This window comes from Bos indicus, chromosome 9, assembly GCF_029378745.1.
Source record: "Bos indicus isolate NIAB-ARS_2022 breed Sahiwal x Tharparkar chromosome 9, NIAB-ARS_B.indTharparkar_mat_pri_1.0, whole genome shotgun sequence".
NCBI classification, from domain to species: domain Eukaryota; kingdom Metazoa; phylum Chordata; class Mammalia; order Artiodactyla; family Bovidae; genus Bos; species Bos indicus.
Genome location: NC_091768.1, coordinates 88,398,433 through 88,418,170, shown reverse-complemented (window position 1 = coordinate 88,418,170; position 19,738 = coordinate 88,398,433). Strand labels below are relative to the sequence as shown.

At 43.0% G+C, this 19,738-nt stretch overlaps 1 protein-coding gene across 7 annotated transcripts in view; it reads right to left on the bottom strand.

Moving 5' to 3' along the window:
* PLEKHG1 (pleckstrin homology and RhoGEF domain containing G1) overlaps window positions 1–19,738 on the bottom strand; it is a 248,994-nt gene that overhangs the window by 6,913 nt on the left and 222,343 nt on the right. For all 7 annotated transcript variants that reach the window (XM_070796369.1, XM_019967594.2, XM_070796368.1 and 4 more), the window contains 4 exons: window positions 18,864–18,950; window positions 14,693–14,731; window positions 13,206–13,228; window positions 3,934–5,554 (listed from right to left, as the gene is read on the bottom strand). In XM_070796369.1, the coding sequence (XP_070652470.1) occupies window positions 3,934–5,554; window positions 13,206–13,228; window positions 14,693–14,731; window positions 18,864–18,950 (1,770 nt within the window). The remainder of the gene's footprint in view (window positions 1–3,933; window positions 5,555–13,205; window positions 13,229–14,692; window positions 14,732–18,863; window positions 18,951–19,738) is intronic.

The following is a 19,738-nucleotide window of genomic DNA, read 5'->3' as shown; positions in this document are numbered from 1 at the left end:
AAAATAGTCACAGTATTTCTCATGCTTTTTTCTTCATCACAGTTCTTCTTCCTTTTCTTAATCAAGTCCTTAATCAATTTACCTCTCAAGACCCTCTATAAGCCCTATCACTTCTATAGATCCTTTTCTAACTTATTTCTCTGAAGTCTTATATACTAGTATGCACCATAATATTTAGCTGTTGCTTGTATATGTATATATGCATTTGTTCACACAATCTTGTGTTGGTAGCTGTTTTATCTAAGCTGGTTTATTATTCCATCTACTCCGCCACAGAACAATCCCCACTGAAATCAAAACATAGTTCTGGATAGAAATTGGTCTCAAGAACTACTTGATTACTCAGAATTTTTGGACAGCCTCTGTTCATTCTAAATATGTTAAACATAAAGGTGCCTTCCTTAAGACTATACCACTAAGACTGGAAAGGCAGCCAAGAATTCGGGTTTAGCAGGAAAAGGAGCAGCAGAACGACAGGTGTTAGTAAAATGCTATGTAAACACATATATTTTATACAACTTATAATGGGCACAATTTATCTTCAGATAATAGAAAGCTGACCATTTATAAATTTGGAATAAAAAGTATCTCATAAGTAGACAATTTTCTGTGACTAGTGTGTGTGTCTTTTTGGTCTCAGCTTGACATTCTAAGAAAGTCTATAACTTGCCTGATGCTAACAAGAAGGTGAGACAAGCTTTCAGAGCAATAGGCTGTCATGAAATAGAGTCCCTTAGTCAGACATATCGGAAATAGCCAGCTCAAGATGACACCTCTAGCCTAGAAAACTTAGTAGAAGTCAGCAGGATCAACATTCTTCCTCTTTCTTAGTTCAGGCATTAACAGTCCTTATAGACCAAGTACATTATCAGTATTCTACAAGCCCAGGTTTATTTCTTTTTTGTAAGTTTAGAAGGGAAAATTCTTGTCATTACAGACGAAAATTTGAAGTGATTCTTATTGATAGAAGTATGAAATAGAATATTTTCAAGGCAGGATTAAAATCGATGCTTCTAATGTTGCTTGGGTGTAGAGAACAAAATGTTATTTTGCCTTTCTTACTTTATACAAGGAGGAAAATTCCTCAAACCTTTATGGAGTCTTCTCCCACGTAAAATATCACCAAAAAAAAAAAAAAAAAATTGTGTGTGTGGTGGGTGGGAAGGGAACCCAAAGCTTCTTTGGTCTCTAAGACTGTCAGGAGGAAGGCCTGATGGGACAAGATGGCCAGCATGCGCTCCAAAAGGTGGGAGGGACTAGACCTGGTTGGGTGACTTATAGGCGGAAGTGTGGCCCGGCCCGGGGCCTGTAGACCCCGGCTAGAGAGTTCAATAAAGGTGCTGGAGAGTTTCAGCAGGTGAATAGGGCGTTCCTCCTTCCGCACAACACCGAGAGCAAGCTCCTGGCAAAGTGGCAAGGCCCATACGGAGAAGTCTGGAGAATCGGTCCATTCGATTACGACGTCCTGTGCCCAGATAAACAAGAGAGAGAAAAGGAGTCATCATGTCAACTGATTGAAAGCCTGGTGGGCACAGGAAGTGGTCTCGATCCACCCAGATGGAAGAGTCCTCAGGTCTGAGAGGAGGCGGGCCCTAGGGACATACTCCCGCCAGCCAGCAGGGGGAGACACCATTCTCAGAAGGTGACTCTGGAGAGATCTCTTTCTTAGAGAGAATGTTGATGGTAGCCCACCACGTGGAGAAAGGGCCCAGACACAGAGCTGAAAAATAAAAAGATCCTACAGGAGCCCAGGAAGACACCAGTAGGCAAAACAAAAAGAACAAACCAAAAGTGGGGAAAAAAGCAAAAGAAAACCCCAAAAGGAAATCTACTTAATATTTAAAAGGTGGGTAAACGTGAAAGTGAAGTCACTCAGTCGTGTCCGACTCTTTGTGACCCCATGGACTGTAGCCCACCAGGCTCCTCCCTCCATGGGATTCTCCAGGCAAGAGTACTGGAGTGGGTTGCCATTTCCTTCTCCAGGGGATCTTCCTGACCCAGGGATCGAACCCTGGGCTCCTGCATTCCAGGCAAACGTTTTAACCTCTGAGCCAGCAGGGAAGCCCTAGGATAATAAGGACTATTCAAAGTTGTACTGAGTTCTCATGATTCAGTATTGAGACCTGGCTTCTACCAGGGTTAGAACTTTGTATGGTTAATGGATGGTCCATATTCCAAACAATGTGCCTCAAGCAATTACCTCTTTTTAAAGGACAATGTGCTGGCCTAATCAATCTATTCTCAAGTGAAACCTCACTATGGTATTTGCTCTCATTCTGAGGTGCCGTAGCCTGGATTCAGTCAGTGGTTGCATTGCCAATACGCCACTTATGCTCTAAAACAGTCTGCCTGCAGCTGGAATTCAGTCACTTGTTCTACATGTAATAACAAACCAGTTTAGCAACACTAGAGTTAGAAAAGGGACGTGAATTAATTCAAGCATGTTATTGCAAAGAGAAAAATATATGCGATCCAGCCTTTATCATATTTGTATAAATATCACTTTTAACCTTTATTTTACTTAAAAAGAAGAACAAGTCAAAGAGTTTGTAAAATCCTTCAGGTCACATTTCCAGGGCTTAACATCCCTAAATGTTAAGAAATCTTACTGTATGAAAATTCTTAAACATTCCCAAACTTAAAAATTTTTTTCCCTACAGATTTTGGTCATGCAACTTGTTGAGTTCACTTAGGACTCAGATACCTGCTTCTTATTCTCTGGTTCCCACATAAGAAAGCAGTCCCAAAGACAGGAAGTCAGTGGCATCAAGCTGGCCGGATGAGCCATGTTGCCATCAAGCCAATTAACAAGACATGCCCAGATAGTGAGCCATCTGGTTTTTACTTCTAGTTGGAGAACTGTCTCCTCTCATTTGATACAGAGGCAGTTCTTAGTCAGAAGTTCTATGGCAGGGATTCCTAAAATAGGATGGAAAGTCCACAGTTTACAAAACTCAGATTCCTGAGCCTAACCCCAGAAATCTCTCCGAATCTGGAGGTGAAAAACTCCTCAGGTGACAGCACCCTCAGGTTTTTTTCTTTCCATGACAATCCTGAGCTTTATTCACATAGATGCCCGGCTTCCACGAAGAACCCTGTGTAATTTAGCCAGGGGATATGTATATTTTTTCCCATGTCCTGAGGCAAGCAGGATTTTAGTTCCCTGACCAGGGATTGGATTTGGGATCTTGTGGTAAGAGTGTCAAGTCCTAACCACAGGACCACCAGGGAATTCCCTGTACTTCTTTATAATTGAGAAAAAGGCAAACATGATTATCTCATTCTTTCAACCCTAATGGTACCAATATCACACCTGTGACCCTGGTTTAGTTCTGCCCCCAAAGGAGGCTTGACTAAAAGAATTAAATTCCTTGGAAGCATACCTGAGAATACCAAATGACATATTATCAGATGGATTATAGCAGCTATTAAAAAAAAAAGTAACAAATGAAAAACAGCTGGGTTAGTATGAACAGTTTTTTAAAAACTGCAGAAGGGACTCCTTTTTGTCTTTGTTAGGATGAGTAGGCGTTATTGTTGGGATTCTGGAGCAAAAAGCAATCCTATTCCGTGTGTGTCCAAACCTTAAACTCTTCACTCCGCTACCCAGCCACTCCTTCTAACACACTGATGCACAGGGAAAAAGCTGTAGATGCCACCAGTGAAACTGAAGGCTATTTTTCAACCTTAGATTAAATTAGACAAAGCTGCTTCAAACAGTATATCTGGAGTGATGACGTCACAGACACCAGGAACCCCTCCAGACCCACTGGTGTGATGGGGTGGGTGCTTCGTCTGCGTGTCAGTGAGCCTGTGGTCTCGCTGTGAGAATGAACATCGGGGTAGCAGCATCCTCACAGTGCTAGGGGCATTTAGAACCTGAGCGCGACTCTCTGCCGGTCCTCGGAAAGAGAAGGGCTGCTTGGGACCTACCGATGGCGGGCCCGCCCTGCCTCTTCTCTTCTAGGATGGCCGCCAGGTCCTTGGACGCGGGCTTCTGCGGCTGGCTACTGAGCGTCTGTTCCAGCTCTGGGTTTTTCACTTTTAGCAGCTGATTTGCCTTCTTGATCTTCTGACTGTACTGCCTGGCCATCAGGAAAACCCTGCTCCTGGTCTTGTCTACATTGTCCAGCCCGGGCTCAGGGTTCTCTAGGTCCGCTGAGGACAGGCTGCCGCCGGCCACATCATAGGGACTCTCTGCGGGCGGCAGGTCACTGGCCAGCGACAGCCGGTGGAGACTCAGGCAGGAGCTGTCTTTGGAGGCTGGGGCTCGGTCCAGGGCGCAGGGGGCTGGCCCGGGCCTGTCTGCTGGCGGCGCGAGGAGAGCCCGGCCCGCGGCCAGCGAGAGCGGGGAGCGCGCGCTCAGCTCCGGGGCACTGCCCGCCAGCGGCCGCTCCTGCACGTCATCTTTGCTAACCGGAAACGCGGCCAGGAGCCGGTTTCTGGCTTTGACTTCGTTTTTCTTGATGTAATTTTCCAAGTCATTCCAGATTTCATCTACTTCTTCAGACAGTTTATCAGAGATGGACCGATCCGCTAGGGCCAAGTTGCAGCCGAAGGAGTTATAGAGCAAACTCAGATAATCGTTATCAGAGGAGCCTGGCGGGTAGGGCCCCTCGTCCTCACTGAACTGGAGGCTGTCCTGGGAAGCAGAGGCCCGCAGACTATCACAGCACCCCAAGTCGGCCTCCAAGCCCAGGAAGGTGCTCCTTGCAGAACGCTTCGGGCTGCTGCCCTTGAAGTCCCGGGAGGGCGCCTCCGGGAGCGCAATGGTGTCATAGACATTCTCCTCCATCACCTGGAGGTCGTGCATGCTTTGGTTCCAGGCCTCCCCGGCCGGGAGGGCTCCATCTCTCCTGGGGTGCAATGTGCTCTCCTCCTCAGGCCCCGCTGGCTTCTTGGAGAAGGCCAGCTCTGGGGTGCTCTTGGGGCGAACAGAGTCCCTGACTGGTTTCTGGGGACTGACTTCAGCGTCTTCGCGTTTAGCAACCATCAGTTTCAAGTCCTCGTAACTTATGTTGTCATAGACATGGTCTATGTCATCTATAGTCAACTCTATAGAGGACCCGTAGGGAGTTGTCCCGTCCTGCCCCTCTGTTTTAGGGTCACCCTGCAGTTCCCTCCGGGAGCTGTACTGAGAACCACCACTGTCCCTAGTTCTTATGTCAGGGGGACACGTGTTGCTCTCGCCAGCACTGCTGGCCCGCCGCACAATCCTGTGGCCAGAGCTGGAGGTCTCGGAGGACTCAATTTGTCCCATGTGCCAACTGCAAGGTCGACTAGAAGTACCATCTTCACACAGCTGGGCTGAGTTCAGATCCGAGGAGGAGAAGGATGGCAGGAACATCTGATAGTCGTCTTCATCCTCCTCGTTCTCCTGCGACCTTCGGCTGGGAAACAGGGCTTGGCGGATCTGGTGGTCGGTCCAGATGTTTCTGACAGCCCCACCCCCACGAAGCACGCTCAGGATGGTCGAACTGCTTGGCTGACTGTTCCGCTGGGCAGGAGAGGGCCCTGCTGAAGTCAACTGGGGAGACCCTTCCTCTCTGGAAACCTGAGGATGAGAGAAACATACCGATTGAATTACCCCCGACAGGTCACGTAATTCAGAATAGTCTCCTGTATTTACACATTGTCTTTCCCCCTAGACGTGATATTCTTAAAGAAAATCATCAGGACACATGGTTGATTTTTAACTGAATTGAAAGCACATTGGATATTTTGCAGTAGGGGCAGAAAGGACAGGAACTGATGTTTACTGAGAAATAGGCTCAGCTATCGGAGAAGGCAATGGCACCCCACTCCAGTACTCTTGCCTGGAAAATCCCATGGACCAAGGAGCCTGGTGGGCTGCAGTCCATGGGGTCGCTAAGAGTCGGACATGACTGAGCGACTTCACTTTGACTTTTCACTTTCATGCATTGGAGAAGGAAATGGCAACCCACTCCAATGTTCTTGCCTGGAGAATCCCAGGGACGGGGGAGCCTGGTGGGCTGCCGTCTATGGGGTCGCACAGAGTCGGACACAACTGAAGCGACATAGCAGCAGCAGCAGGCTCAGCTATTTGAAGACGTTCTCCAAACTGCATGTTCATAATCACTCTTTGAAGTGGATATGATTGTACCAGTTTCAGTGGTAAAGAATCCGCCTGCAAAGCAGGAGTTGCAGGAGATGCAGGTTCAATCCCTGGGTCAGGAAGATTCTCTGGAGCAGGGCATGGCAACCCACTCCAGTATTCTTGCCTGGAGAATCCCATGGACAGAGGAGCCTGGTGGGCTACAGTCATAGGGTCGCAAAGAGGTGGACATGACTGAAGCAACGTAGCAAACAGGCACGCACGTACCAGTTTCACAGTAAGCACATTTAGGCTCTTAGGGTTCAGTAACTTAACTCTCCCTCGTCAGTGGAAAGGCTAGGATGCAAACCCAGGTCACCTTACCCCACTGCAGGGAATCAGCTAAATACAGAAAACTGTCAGATACTTCAAATCATTTTGATATGCTCTTGGAAAATAATATTATACAAATGAACATATATAGGTGTCAAGGGCCATGGTATCTGGTTTCTTTTTGGGGCTTGATCCTTAGCAGTCTCATCCTGGTTATTGGTGTACCAGAAACACCTCTGTCAGTGATCTGACTATGTCCTTTGAGAGTTTCTTTTAAATCTCTGAAACTGCATGACCCTGACTTGCACTGCCTTGGTTTATAGATTCTAAGCAAAAGAGCCTTTGTTTCAGGAAGTTAATTTAATCCACTATTGAACTAATGAAATTTTTACTTTCTTTCAGAATACACTTAATTAATATTTAGATGTCTGTTAGGAAGTAAGTACGAGTGACACTAATGACTTTTAATCAGAGAGAACAATGAGTCTCTAATAACTTGGAACCTTTCCTGATGGAGCTCAACTGTGCATGCAGGGAGCACACTGCCCTCTGATATCCTCTGTGGGTATTGGGATTAGCTTCAAAGAGTTGAAAGGGTTAGGACAGGTTCAACCTAATTATTACCAGCGACATATTTTCTGGTCAAAACACTAGCATAACCTATTGGAAATGTCAAATTAACAAGAACTTTTCATCACTGATCAATGAAACTGGGATACCTATTACCTTGATATTCAGTTCAGTTCAGTGGCTCAGTCGTGTCTGACTCTTTGCGACTCCATGGACTGCAGCACGCCAGGCTTCCCTGTCCATCACCAACTCTTGAAGCTTACTCAAGCTCATGTCCATTGAATTGGTGATGTCATCTAACCATCTCATCCTCTGTCATCCCCTTCTCTTCCCGCCCTCAATCTTTCCCAGCATCAGGGTCTTTTCCAATGAGTTAGTTCTTCGAATCAGTTTACCAAAATATTGGAGCTTCAGCTTCAGCATCAGTCCTTCCAGTGAACATTCAGGACTGATTTCCTTTAGGATGGACTGGCTGGATCTCCTTATAGTTCAAGGGACTCTCACAAGTCTTCTCCAACACCACAGTTCAAAAGCATCAATTCTTCGGTGCTCAGCTTTGTTCATAGTCCAACTCTCACATCCATACATGACCACTGGAAAAACCATAGCTTTGACTAGATGGACCTTTGCTGACAAAGTCATGCCTCTGCTTTTTAATATGCTGTCTAGGTTGGTCATAGCTTTTCTTCCAAGGAGCAAGTGTCTTAATTTCATGGCTGCAATCACCATCTGCAGTGATTTTGGAGCCCCCCAAAATGAAGTCTGTCACTGTTTCCACTGTTTTGCCATCTATTTCCCATGAAGTGATGGGACTGGATGCCATGATCTTCGTTTTCTGAATGTTGAGCTTTAAGACACTTTCACTTTCATCAATAGGCTTTTTAGTTCCTCTTCACTTTCTGCCATAAGGGTGGTGTCATCTGCATATCTGAGGTTATTGATATTTCTCCTGGCAATCTTGTTTCCAGCTTGTGCTTCATCCAGCCTGGCATTTCTCATGATATACTCTGGCATATAAGTTAAATAGCAGGGTGACAATATACAGCCTCGACATACTCCTTTCCCGATTGGAACCAGTCTGTTGTTCTATGTCCAATTCAGCTATTGCTTCTTGACCTGCATATAGATTTCTCAGGAGGCAAGTCAGGTGGGCTGGTATTCCCATCTCTTTCAGAATTTTCCACAGTTTGTTGTGATCCACACAGTCAAAGGCTTGGGTGTAGTCAATAAAGCAGATGTTTTTCTGGAACTCTCTTGCTTTTTCTGTGATCCAGTGGATGTTGGCAATTTGATCTCTGGCTCTTCTGACGGGATAAATCCAGCTTGAACATCTAGAAGTTCATGGTTCATGTACTGTTGAAGCCTGGCTTGGAGAATTTTGAGCATTACTTTGCTAGCATGTGAGATGAGTGCAACTGTGCGGTAGTTTGAACATTCTTTGGCATTGCCTTTCTCTGAGATTGGAATGAAACCTGACCTTTTCCAGTCCTGTGGCCACTGCTGAGTTTTCCAAATTTGCTAGCATATTGAGTGCAGCACTTTCACAACATCATCTTTTAGGATTTGATATAGCTCAACTGGAATTCTATCACCTCCACTAGCTTTGTTCATAGTGATGCTTCCTAAGGCCCACTTGACTTCGCATTCCAGGATGTCTGGCTCTAGGTGAGTGATCACACCATCGTGGTTATCTGGGTCATGAAGATCTTTTTTTGTATAATTCTGTGTATTCTTGCCACCTCTTCTTAATATCTTCTGCTTCTATTAGGTCCATACCATTTCTGTCCTTTATTGTGCCCATCTTTGCATAAAATGTTCCCTTGGTATCTCTAATTTTCTTGAAGAGATATCTGGTTTTTCCCATTCTATTGTTTTCCTCTATTTCTTTGCATTGATCGCTGAGGAAGGCTTTCTTATCTCTCCCTCTATTCTTTGGAACTCTGCATTCAAATGAGTCTATCTTTCCTTTTCTCCTTTGTCTTTTCGCTTCTCTTCTTTTCTCAGCTATTTGTAAGTCCTCCTCAGACAACCATTTTGCCTTTTTGCATTTCTTTTTCTTGGGGATGGTCTCTATCACTGCCTCCTGTACAATGTCATGAGCCTCCATCCATAGTTCTTCAGGCGCTCTATCAGATCTAATCCCTTGAATCTATTTGTCATTTTCACTGTATAATTGTAATGGATTTGATTTAGGTAAAACCTGAATGATCTAGTGGTTTTCCCTACCTTCTTCAATTTAAGTCTGAATTTTGTAATATGGAATTCATGATCTGAGCCACAGTCAACTCCTGGTCTTGTTTTTGCTGACTGTATGGAGCTTCTCCATATTTGGCTGCAAAGAATATAATCAATCTGATTTCGGTGTTGACCATCTGGTGATGTCCATGTGCAGTCTTCTCTTGTGTTGTTGGAAGAGGGTGTTTACTATGACCAGTGCATTCTCTTGGCAAAAGTGTTAGCCTTTGACTTGCTTCGTTTTGTACTCCAAGGCCAAATTTGCCTGTTACTCCAGGTATATCTTGACTTTCGACTTTTGCTTTCCATTCTTCTATAATGAAAAGGACATCTTTTTTGGTGTTAGTTCTAGAAGGTTTTGTGGGTCTTCATAGAACTGTTCAACTTCAGCTTCTTCAGCATTACTGGCTGGAACATAGACTTGGATTACTGTGATACTGAATGACTTGCCTTGGAAATGAAGAGAGATAATTCTGTCATTTTTGAGATTGCATCCAAATACTGCATTTCAGACTCTTTTGTTGACTATGATAGCTACTCCATTTCTTTTAAGGTATTTTTGCCCACAGTAGTGGATATAATGGTCATCTGAGTTAAATTCATCCATTCCAGTCCATTTTAGTTCACTGATTCCTAAAATGTTGATATTCACTTTTGCCACCTCCTGTTTGACCATTTCCAATATGCCTTGATTCATGGACCTAATATCTCAGGTTCCTATGCATATTGCTCTTTACAGCATCAGACTTTACTTCCATCACCAATTAAATCCACAACTGGGTGTTGTTTTTGCTTTGGCTCTGTCTCTTCATTCTTTCTGGAGTTATTTCTCCACTAATCTCCAGTAGCATATTGGGCAACTACCGACCTGGGGAGTTCATCTTTCAGTGTCCTATCTTTTTGCCTTTTCATTCTGTTCATGGGATTCTCAAGACAAGAATACTAATGTGGTTTGCCATTCCCTTCTCCAGTGGACCACGTTTTATCAGAACTCTCCACCATGACCCGTCCATCTTGGGTGGCCCTACATGGCATGGCTCATAGTTTCACTGAGTTAAACAAGGCTGTGGTCCATGTGATCAGTTTGGTTAATTTTCTATGACTGTGGTTTTCATTCTGTCTGCCCTCTGACGGATAAGGACAAGAGGCTTATGGAAGCTTGGAATATCCACCTACTAATATTCTGTCTGCCTATGGAAGCTTGGAGTATTCACCTACTAATATGTCTGTCTGCCTACCGACCTGCCTGTCTGTCTATCAGCGAGGGCAAGAATATAATTTTATCCTGAATGTTATTTTTCTATTAAAGATTTAACAATAAAAAGTCTTATTAGTCATTTAGTACTTTGTTCACTTTTTTCCAAATAGTAAAACTGTGGCCACTTGAGGACTAGGAATAAACAAATACACGCACATATGGATGTGTTCAGTTCAGTTCAGTCGCTCAGTCATGTCTGACTCTTTGCAATCCCATGAGTCGCAGCACGCCAGGCCTCCCTGTCCATCACTAACTCCCGGAGTTCACTCAGACTCACGTCCATTAAGTCAGTGATGCCATCCAGCCATCTTATCCTCTGTCGTCCCCTTCTCCTCCTGCCCCCAATCCCTCCCAGCATCAGAGTCTTTTCCAATGAGTCAACTCTTTGCATGAGGTGGCCAAAGTACTGGAGTTTCAGCTTTAGCATCATTCCTTCCAAAGAAATCCCAGGGCTGATCTCCTTCAGGATGGACTGGTTGGATCTCCTTGCAGTCCAAGGGACTCTCAAGAGTCTTCTCCAACACCACAGTTCAAAAGCAGCAATTCTTTGGCACTCAGCCTTCTTCACAGTCCAACTCTCACATCCATACATGACCACAGGAAAAATCATAGCCTTGACTAGACGAACCTTTGTCATGTCTCTGCTTTTCAATATGCTATCTAGGTTGGTCATAACTTTCCTTCCAAGGAGTAAGCATCTTTTAATTTCATGGCTGCAATCACCATCTGCAGTGATTTTGGAGCCCAGAAAAATAAAGTCTGACACTGTTTCCACTGTTTCCCCATCTATTTCCCATGAAGTGATGGGACCGGATGCCATGATCTTCCTTTTCTGAATGTTGAGCTTTAAGCCAACTTTTTCACTCTCCACTTTCACTTTCATCAAGAGGCTCTTAGTTCCTCTTCACTTTCTGCCATAAGGGTGGTATCATATGCATATCTGAGGTGATTGATATTTCTCCCGGCAATTTTGATTCCAGCTTGTTGTTCTTCCAGCCCAGCGTTTCTCATGATGTACTCTGCATAGAAGTTAAATAAGCAGGGTGACAATATATAGCCTTGATGTACTCCTTTTCCTATTTGGAACCAGTCTGTTGTTTCATGTCCAGTTCTAACTGTTGCTTCCTGACCTGCATACAGATTTCTCAAGAGGCAGGTCAGGTGGTCTGGTATTCCCATCTCTTTCAGAATTTTCCACAGTTTATTGTGATCCACACAGTCAAAGGCTTTGGCATAGTCAATAAAGCAGAAGTAGATGTTTTTCTGGAACTCTCTTGCTTTTTCCATGATCCACCAGATGTTGGCAATTTGATCTCTGGTTCCTCTGCCTTTTCTAAAGCCAGCTTGGACATCCTCAGTTTACATGTGAGCTAAATCTCTTTCCTTCTCTACACACACACACACACACACACACACACACACACACACACACCGACACAGCTTTGGAATGGACATTCTGTGTATATTCTGGGAGAAAGGTTAATCTCTTTATCTCTTGAGTCTTTTTCTGCATTTAATATACATTCATTTTTGTTAGGAGATGGAATTTTACCACTAGGAAAAAAGCATATTGGTGCTTTCTTTCTTTCTTGTCTTCAGGTTTCATAAGGTTTAGTTAGTCTCCATATAGAGACTTGGTTTGATCATTATCATGAAAAGTTTCCAAGAAGCTCCTGAGATTGTATCTCTAGGACTAATAGAGCGATTCCCCTCCCTGGTACTAAGCCAGGCTTGCTCTGTGATCATAGTTTGGCTGCCTCGCACAGCCACCTTCTGCTGTTTGCTTATGAAAACAAAGTGCATTAAAAAAACAATCAAAATCTCTTATGTCATATTTCAGGACAGTGATTCAATTCATGTTAATAAACTTGCAAAAGTTTCCAAACAGAAATATGCACTACCTGAAAAAAATCCACCTGCTCCAATTTTAAGCAAATCATTTAAACATAAGACTATCGATTTTTAGATGTTTAGACATCCTGACTGAAAGATCCATCATTTATTAACACGGTCACTCTGGCCCTGTGCCAAGGGAGTGGGGCAGGTGGAGTCGTGGGGGAGATTTTCACAGCCACATCGTTACAAAACAGAAAGCAAGAAGTCAAGATCGGTTCTCTAAGAATTGTTAGTTAAGCCAATCTATCCGTAGGCATTTCGGACATGGTTCCCTCTGGTCAGGATACAGTATTTATTGTTCATAGGTAATAAATGTGAATATACATCTTCCAATAAAACATACCATTTTTATTCCCCCTTTTTCTAACCTTTCATTGGAGGAAGAACAATCAAAACTTGATATAGTGAAGTTTTATTATACCACATATGATCACACCTCTCATACCAGCAGCAGGACTGCATTCTTAGAAGGGGATCTTTGTGATTAAAGGCTGATGCTTTGAAAAAGGAGCAAATACTCGGGATGCAAGACCCTTGGTCTAAAATGCACACAGGCACAGGGCAACATGGAGTGGACCACAGCCTGTGCTGGTGTTACATCCTAAGGTATCTTTACAGCTTCTGAGCAGAGAGGTGGGGCAGAAGGATGAAGAAATCATCGCCTTGGTTCTGAGAGATGAAGCTGGGGGTGGGGAGGTGGGGCAAGGGTTTAGAAGGAAGAGGCCTAACTTAAATCTACTTCAACATGTAATTGTTAACACTTGGAAGATAAACTGGAGGTTAGATTTTTAAGGAGAAGACAGGTATAAAGGCTGCCTAAAGTAAACATTTCAAAATAAGGAATGTAATAACATTTACCTTTTGAATGTCTTGTGCTGTTTCTGAAAAACAAAAGATTTAAAACATTTTAAAGTCTGAGGATTAAAAATGTATCTCATACATATCTAACCACTGATTTTATAGAACTTTTAAACTTATTGTTAATCACTGAAACCCAGTGAAACCCAGTTTCAAGGCTCTTTTGACCTAATTTTCAGAAAATACCACTCAGTTACCCAAGTTACACATCCTGTACTATAACAACTTGACATACATCTGAGTGTTAAGTACCTTCCTTAATCCCTGAGAGAGCAATGGACTAATTCATATTAAGTTTCAAAAGCTTTCCCTCAAAATATATATAACCTGAAAAAAATACACATGAAAATCATTTAAACATAAGATTATATTTGTTAATTTTGAAACATTTTATCGGTTGTAACAGAAAGCTATAGCATTGATCAAAAGGGTCACCTTGGCTCTGTGCTAAGGACGGTGCAAGAGGAATTGTGGGGTGAGACTTACTAGCCACATCCTCATAGATATCCTTATGATACCCTGATAATCTGTGTCTCATCTTTATATGTTAATTACAGAAGCATGTAAAGTAAAAAGTGATTGAACTCTGTCCACAAATTCTACCCCACAGAGGCAACCCCAATCAAAAAAGTTTGATATTCATCTTTCCAGGTCCTGTTCCCACCCCGCCCCCCATCCCAGTCTTCTGTTTATATAATAAGGGTACAATATGCAACACTGCATTTCCTGCTAAATATATGTGCACAAGCCTGTCAGTAGACAGATATGTACATCATTCTTTTTAACAGCTGCAGAATATTCCATGTAGTGCTCTGGGATTTATAACTTTTCAAATCATTTTTCACTAGATGGATATATTTATTACGTGGTATCCTGTTAAAAAGAACACAAATACTCATAAATGTGTGAACCCTGGGTGAGTATGTCTATACAGGAAGTGTACATTGTGAAACATATACAAGTGGAAAATATGAAACTGTTGGTTCAAGGGAAAATGCACATTTAAAATTTAAGTGGGCATTAACAAATTTTCCTCCAAAATCACTGCAGAAATTTATACACCAATAGCTCCAGAGTGCCTGTTTTTCTCTTCTTTTGGCCAAGCCCACAGCTCTCTCACCTCTGTTTATCTCATGTGTATGTATGATTTTCTGATTACTAATGCGAGTGACCATTTGTAAATTTTATTGGCAGTTTGTGTTTCTGCCAGATTATATTATCTGCCTTCGGAATACAAGTCCTTTGTCTTTTTTATTAATGGGATTTCTTACATTAATATTCACAAGCATTAATCTTTTTATGTCCACTGTTATCTATACTACAAACATTTTATGTCATTCAGCTTTACATTTTATAATGGGACAGTATTACTTACAGACATTAATCAAACCTGCTAATCTGTAATTGATCTTGTGTTGATTTTTCTGTATATTGTGTGACTTTGTGGATATCAACAGGAATGGAAAAAAAAGTGATCTAGGACTTACCACTGGTCTTCAAAACTTTATGTGATCTTGAGGAAGGTTCTGGGAGGAAAAATAAGGCCAGCATCATTTGTCAAACCAAATCAAGATTTTTTTCTTTATAAGTAATTATTATTGTTCAGTCACTAAGTCGTATCCAACTCTTTGTGACCCCACAGACTGCAGCACACCAAGTTCCTCTGTCCTCTGCTATCTCCCGGAGTTAGCTCAAATTCATGTCCATTGAGTCAGAGATGCTAGCTACCCATCCTCATCCTTACCTAAATCCTGATTGCTTAGAGATACTTGGCAAGACATTCACTCTATCAAAACTGTAGGATGAACACTAAGCTATGCAATCTGGAGTCACCTAACAGAAAACCAACCCAACCCATAGTAGCACAATGTTCTCAGCTTTAAGTATCACCCTCTTCCAACAACACAAGAGAAGACTCTACACATGGACATCACCAGATGGTCAACACCAAAATCAGATTGATTATATTCTTTGCAGCCAAAGATGGAGAAGCTCTATACAATCAGCAAAAACAAGACCGGGAGCTGACTGTGGCTCAGATCATGAACTCCTTATTGCCAAATTCAGACTGAAATTGAAGAAAGTAGGGAAAACCACTAGACCATTCAGGTATGACCTAAATCAAATCCCTTACAATTATACAGTGGAAGTGAGAAATAGATTTAAGGGCCTAGATCTGATAGAGTGCCTGATGAACTATGGATGGAGGTTCATGACATTGTACAGGAGACAGGGATCAAGACCATCCCCATGGAAAAGAAATGCAAAAAAGCAAAATGGCTGTCTGGGGAGGCCTTACAAATAGCTGTGAAAAGAAGAGAAGTGAAAAGCAAAGGAGAGAAGGAAAGATATAAACATCTGAATGCAGAGTTCCAAAGAATAGCAAGAAGAGATAAGAAAGCCTTCCTCAGCAATCAATGCAAAGAAAGAGGAAAACAACAGAATGGGAAAGACTAGAGATCTCTTCAAGAAAATTAGAGATACCAAGGGAACATTTCATGCAAAGATGGGCACAATAAAGGACAGAAATGGTATGGACCTAACAGAAGCAGAAGATATTAAGAAGAGGTGGCAAGAATACACAGAAGAAGCGTACCAAAAAGATCTTCACGACCAAGATAATCACGATGGTGTGATCACTGACCTAGAGCCAGACATCCTGGATGGGCACAATAAAGGACAGAAATGGTATGGACCTAACAGAAGCAGAAGATATTAAGAAGAGGTGGCAAGAATACACAGAAAACAGTACCAAATAGATCTTCATGACCAAGATAATCACGATGGTGTGATCACTGACCTAGAGCCAGACATCCTGGAATGTGAAGTCAAGTGGGCCTTAGAAAGCATCACTACGAACAAAGCTAGCGGAGGTGATGGAATTTCAGCTGAGCTATTTCAAATCCTCAAAGATGATGCTGTGAAAGTGCTGCACTCAATATGCCAGCAAATTTGGAAAACTCAGCAGTGGCCACAGGACTGGAAAAGGTCAGTTTTCATTCCAATCCCAAAGAAAGGCAATGCCAAAGAATGCTCAAACTACCGCACAATTGCACTCATCTCACATGCTAGTAAAGTAATGCTCAAAATTCTCCAAGCCAGGCTTCAGCAATATGTGAACTGTGAACTTTCAGATGTTCAAGCTGGTTTTAGAAAAGGCAGAGGAACCAGAGATCAAATTGCCAACATCTGGTGGATCATGGAAAAAGCAAGAGAGTTCAAGAAAAACATCTACTTCTGCTTTATTGACTATGCCAAAGCCTTTGACTGTGTGGATCACAACAAACTGTGGAAAATTCTGAAAGAGATGGGAATACCATACCACCTGACCTGCCCCTTGAGAAACTTGTATGCAGGTCAGGAAGCAACAGTTAGAACTGGACATGGAACAACAGACTGGTTCCAAATAGGAAAAGGAGTATGTCAAGGCTGTATATTGTCACCCTGCTTATTTAACTTCTATGCAGAGTACATCATGAGAAACGCTGGGCTGGAAGAAGCACAAGCTGGAATCAAGATTGCCAGGAGAAATATCAATCACCTCAGATATGCATATGATACCACCCTTATGGCAGAAAGTGAAGAGGAACTAAGAGCCTCTTGATAAAAGTGAAAGAGGAGAGTGAAAAAGTTGGCCTAAAGCTCAACATTCAGAAAACGAAAATCACGGCTTCTGGTCCCATCACTTCATGGGAAATAGATGGGGAAACAGTGGAAACAATGTCTGACTTTATTTTTCTGGGCTCCAAAATCACTGCAGATGGTGACTGCAGCCATGAAATTAAAAGACGCTTACTCCTTGGAAGAAAAGTTATGACCAATATAGATAGCATATTGAAAAGCAGACACATTACTTTGCCAACAAAGGTCCGTCTAGTCAAGGCTATGGTTTTTCCCGTGGTCATGTATGGATGTGAGAGTTGGACTGTGAAGAAGGCTGAGCACCGAAGAATTGATGCTTTTGAACTGTGGTGTTGGAGAAGACTCTTGAGAGTCCCTTGGACTGCAAGGAGATCCAACCAGTCCATTCTGAAGGAGATCAGCCCTGGGATTTCTTTGGAGGGAATGATGCTAAAGCTGAAACTCCAGTACTTTGGCCACCTCATGGGAAGAGTTGACTCATTGGAAAAGACTCTGATGCTGGGAGGGATTGGGAGGAGGAGGAGAAGGGACAAAGGATGAGATGGCTGGATGGCATCACCGACTCGATGGATGTGAGTTTGAGTGAACTCTGAGAGTTGGTGATGGACAGGGAGGCCTGGCGTGCTGCAGTTCATGGGGTTGCAAAGAGTCGGACACAACTGAGAGACTGAACTGAACTGATAAGAGGATTATGTTCAGTCTCCTTCTGGCAGAGCCCTATGCCAAGCCTCAGACCTCACAGGCCAACTGTCCATCTGATATGTCCCCAGCATGACCACAGAACCAGCAAACTCAGCATATCCCAGTCTCAGCTCACCAGTCTCCCCCACAGCTGCTCCTCCATCTGTATTTCTTATCTTGTTTGTCATTCACATTATCTTCCCTACTTAGTGACCAGGACATGATTTTAAGTTTTTCCCATTTTTATCCATCACAATCTTGCAGGATCCTATTGATGTTCCACCCCAGTTACCCCTATTTTATTCCAAACCTTTAGCATCTCTCACACAGACTAGAGGAACAGCCTCCTGCCCAGTGTCCCTGCCTACTTCATCTTCCACCTCGAGCCAGAATTCTCTTTTTAAAAGGAAAACATCTCATTGCTTAAAATCCTTCCATTCTTGCAAGATCAAGTTCTTGCAAGCTTGAACTTGCAAGTTCTGCCTGACCTACTTGGCCTTTCATAATCAGGCCCTGATTTGCAACTCTAGTCACATCTCCTTCCATTTACCTTGCTCACCTGCACCTCCAGCCTACCTTGCAGCCAGGGCCAAACAAGTGGCAATTGCTGTCTGATCCAAGGTGTGTCGGCTGAAGTCTCAGGGCCTTTGCAATGTGTTGTCCCCATACCATCAGGCTCTGCAGATTCTACCTGGGGTCCTGGTCCTCTGCTCTGTGTGATCTTCTGTCGTTCCTAGAGGGCTCAGCTCTCTGTCTCCCCCGCTTTTCAAAACTTCCATTCAACTTCTACAAACTCCATTGTATGAACTGCTATTTGTTCAACCTTCTTTGACTCTCCCACTAGGCTACAAACTCCTTGCAAGCAGAAATCATGGGCATTATTTTTACATTTTCTTAGCACAGTGTAGGAAATCAGGAACTTAGTAAATGCTGGCTTAAATAAAGAAAAATCTGAGGGCTAAGGGGATACCACAAGAAGTCTAGTTTAGCAGATGTGTATTAAAATTTTAGATTTGAAGTAGCTTTGGTATATGTCATTTACAGGATATAATTTTTCACCAGTGCCAGTAAGTAGGATTTAAACACCTGCATGCCAGTGGTAAAATACTATACAAAGTGAACTTAGTTAATTGACATGTTTTATAGTAACTGAAAAATTGAGAGTTAAGTAGAAAGACTTTTAGAACCAAAGCTTGAGAGCCTCAAAGATAATCAAACTCGTGATGTGTTCAAAAACCAGAAAGAAAATACCTTTTTGTCTAACTGAAAGGGACTTTCATTACTAGTGCCCCCAAATTATTTAATTTTGATTATATCTGATTATATTTTATTTACCAGATTTCCTTCTCAGCCGATACGGAGCAGAGCCATTTCGAGAGCCACAAGTCTCTCCCTCGGGACTGTAACAGAAGCCTGGGTAATCTGTAAAGAACCACAGATGTCTATAAGAATGCGGTGTTCCATGCTGATCCACTTCGATGTATGGCAAAACCCACCACAATACTGTAAAGTAATTAGCCTCCAATTAAAATAAATACATCAAAAAAAAAAAAAAAGAATGCACTGTTCCGTGACTTTTCAGAAAACAGGTAGGACTCGTCCTGGGTATCTGTGGATTTTTTTTCATCAGACATGGTAGAATTCCTCCTTCCATAACCGGGGTTGAACATGCATCTCAAGGCTTTGTGGTTACTGTGGGACCCGCAGGAATGTGTTAGCAAGGTAAACCACATTCCTCACTTCCACCCCCTCCCACACCCCCAGGCACTCACTTGTATTCTAACTATTACTTTTTTCACTCTCCGGCAGAAAGAGCTACAACCTTTGGCTTTCCCCTTCCTAAAAAGTTAGTTCAAATGTGTAAGGTGTGGTAACGTCTGGCACCCATTCAGACTCACCAGCAACTCTGAGACCCACAGAGGTCAGACAATTCCATTAGAATAAAAAAATAAGGCCCCTGAGAAACTGCAGCAAAGGGTCACATCAGAGACCCTGTCAAGGTACAGCTGCCTGGAGAATTCCATCTGGGGAGCAATTTCAAGAGGCATTTCTGCCTGGCATGGTGGTGGAGGGTGCCAAGCCCTTCCTGACCCCATGGAAGCTGCCCTCCACGTTTTTCTAGACACGCTTTAAATGGTTTAAGTTCTCTTCTCAGAAAAGGAATTTTCATTTCATTTCATCTAAGGGATACACAGACTTTGGATTAAGAA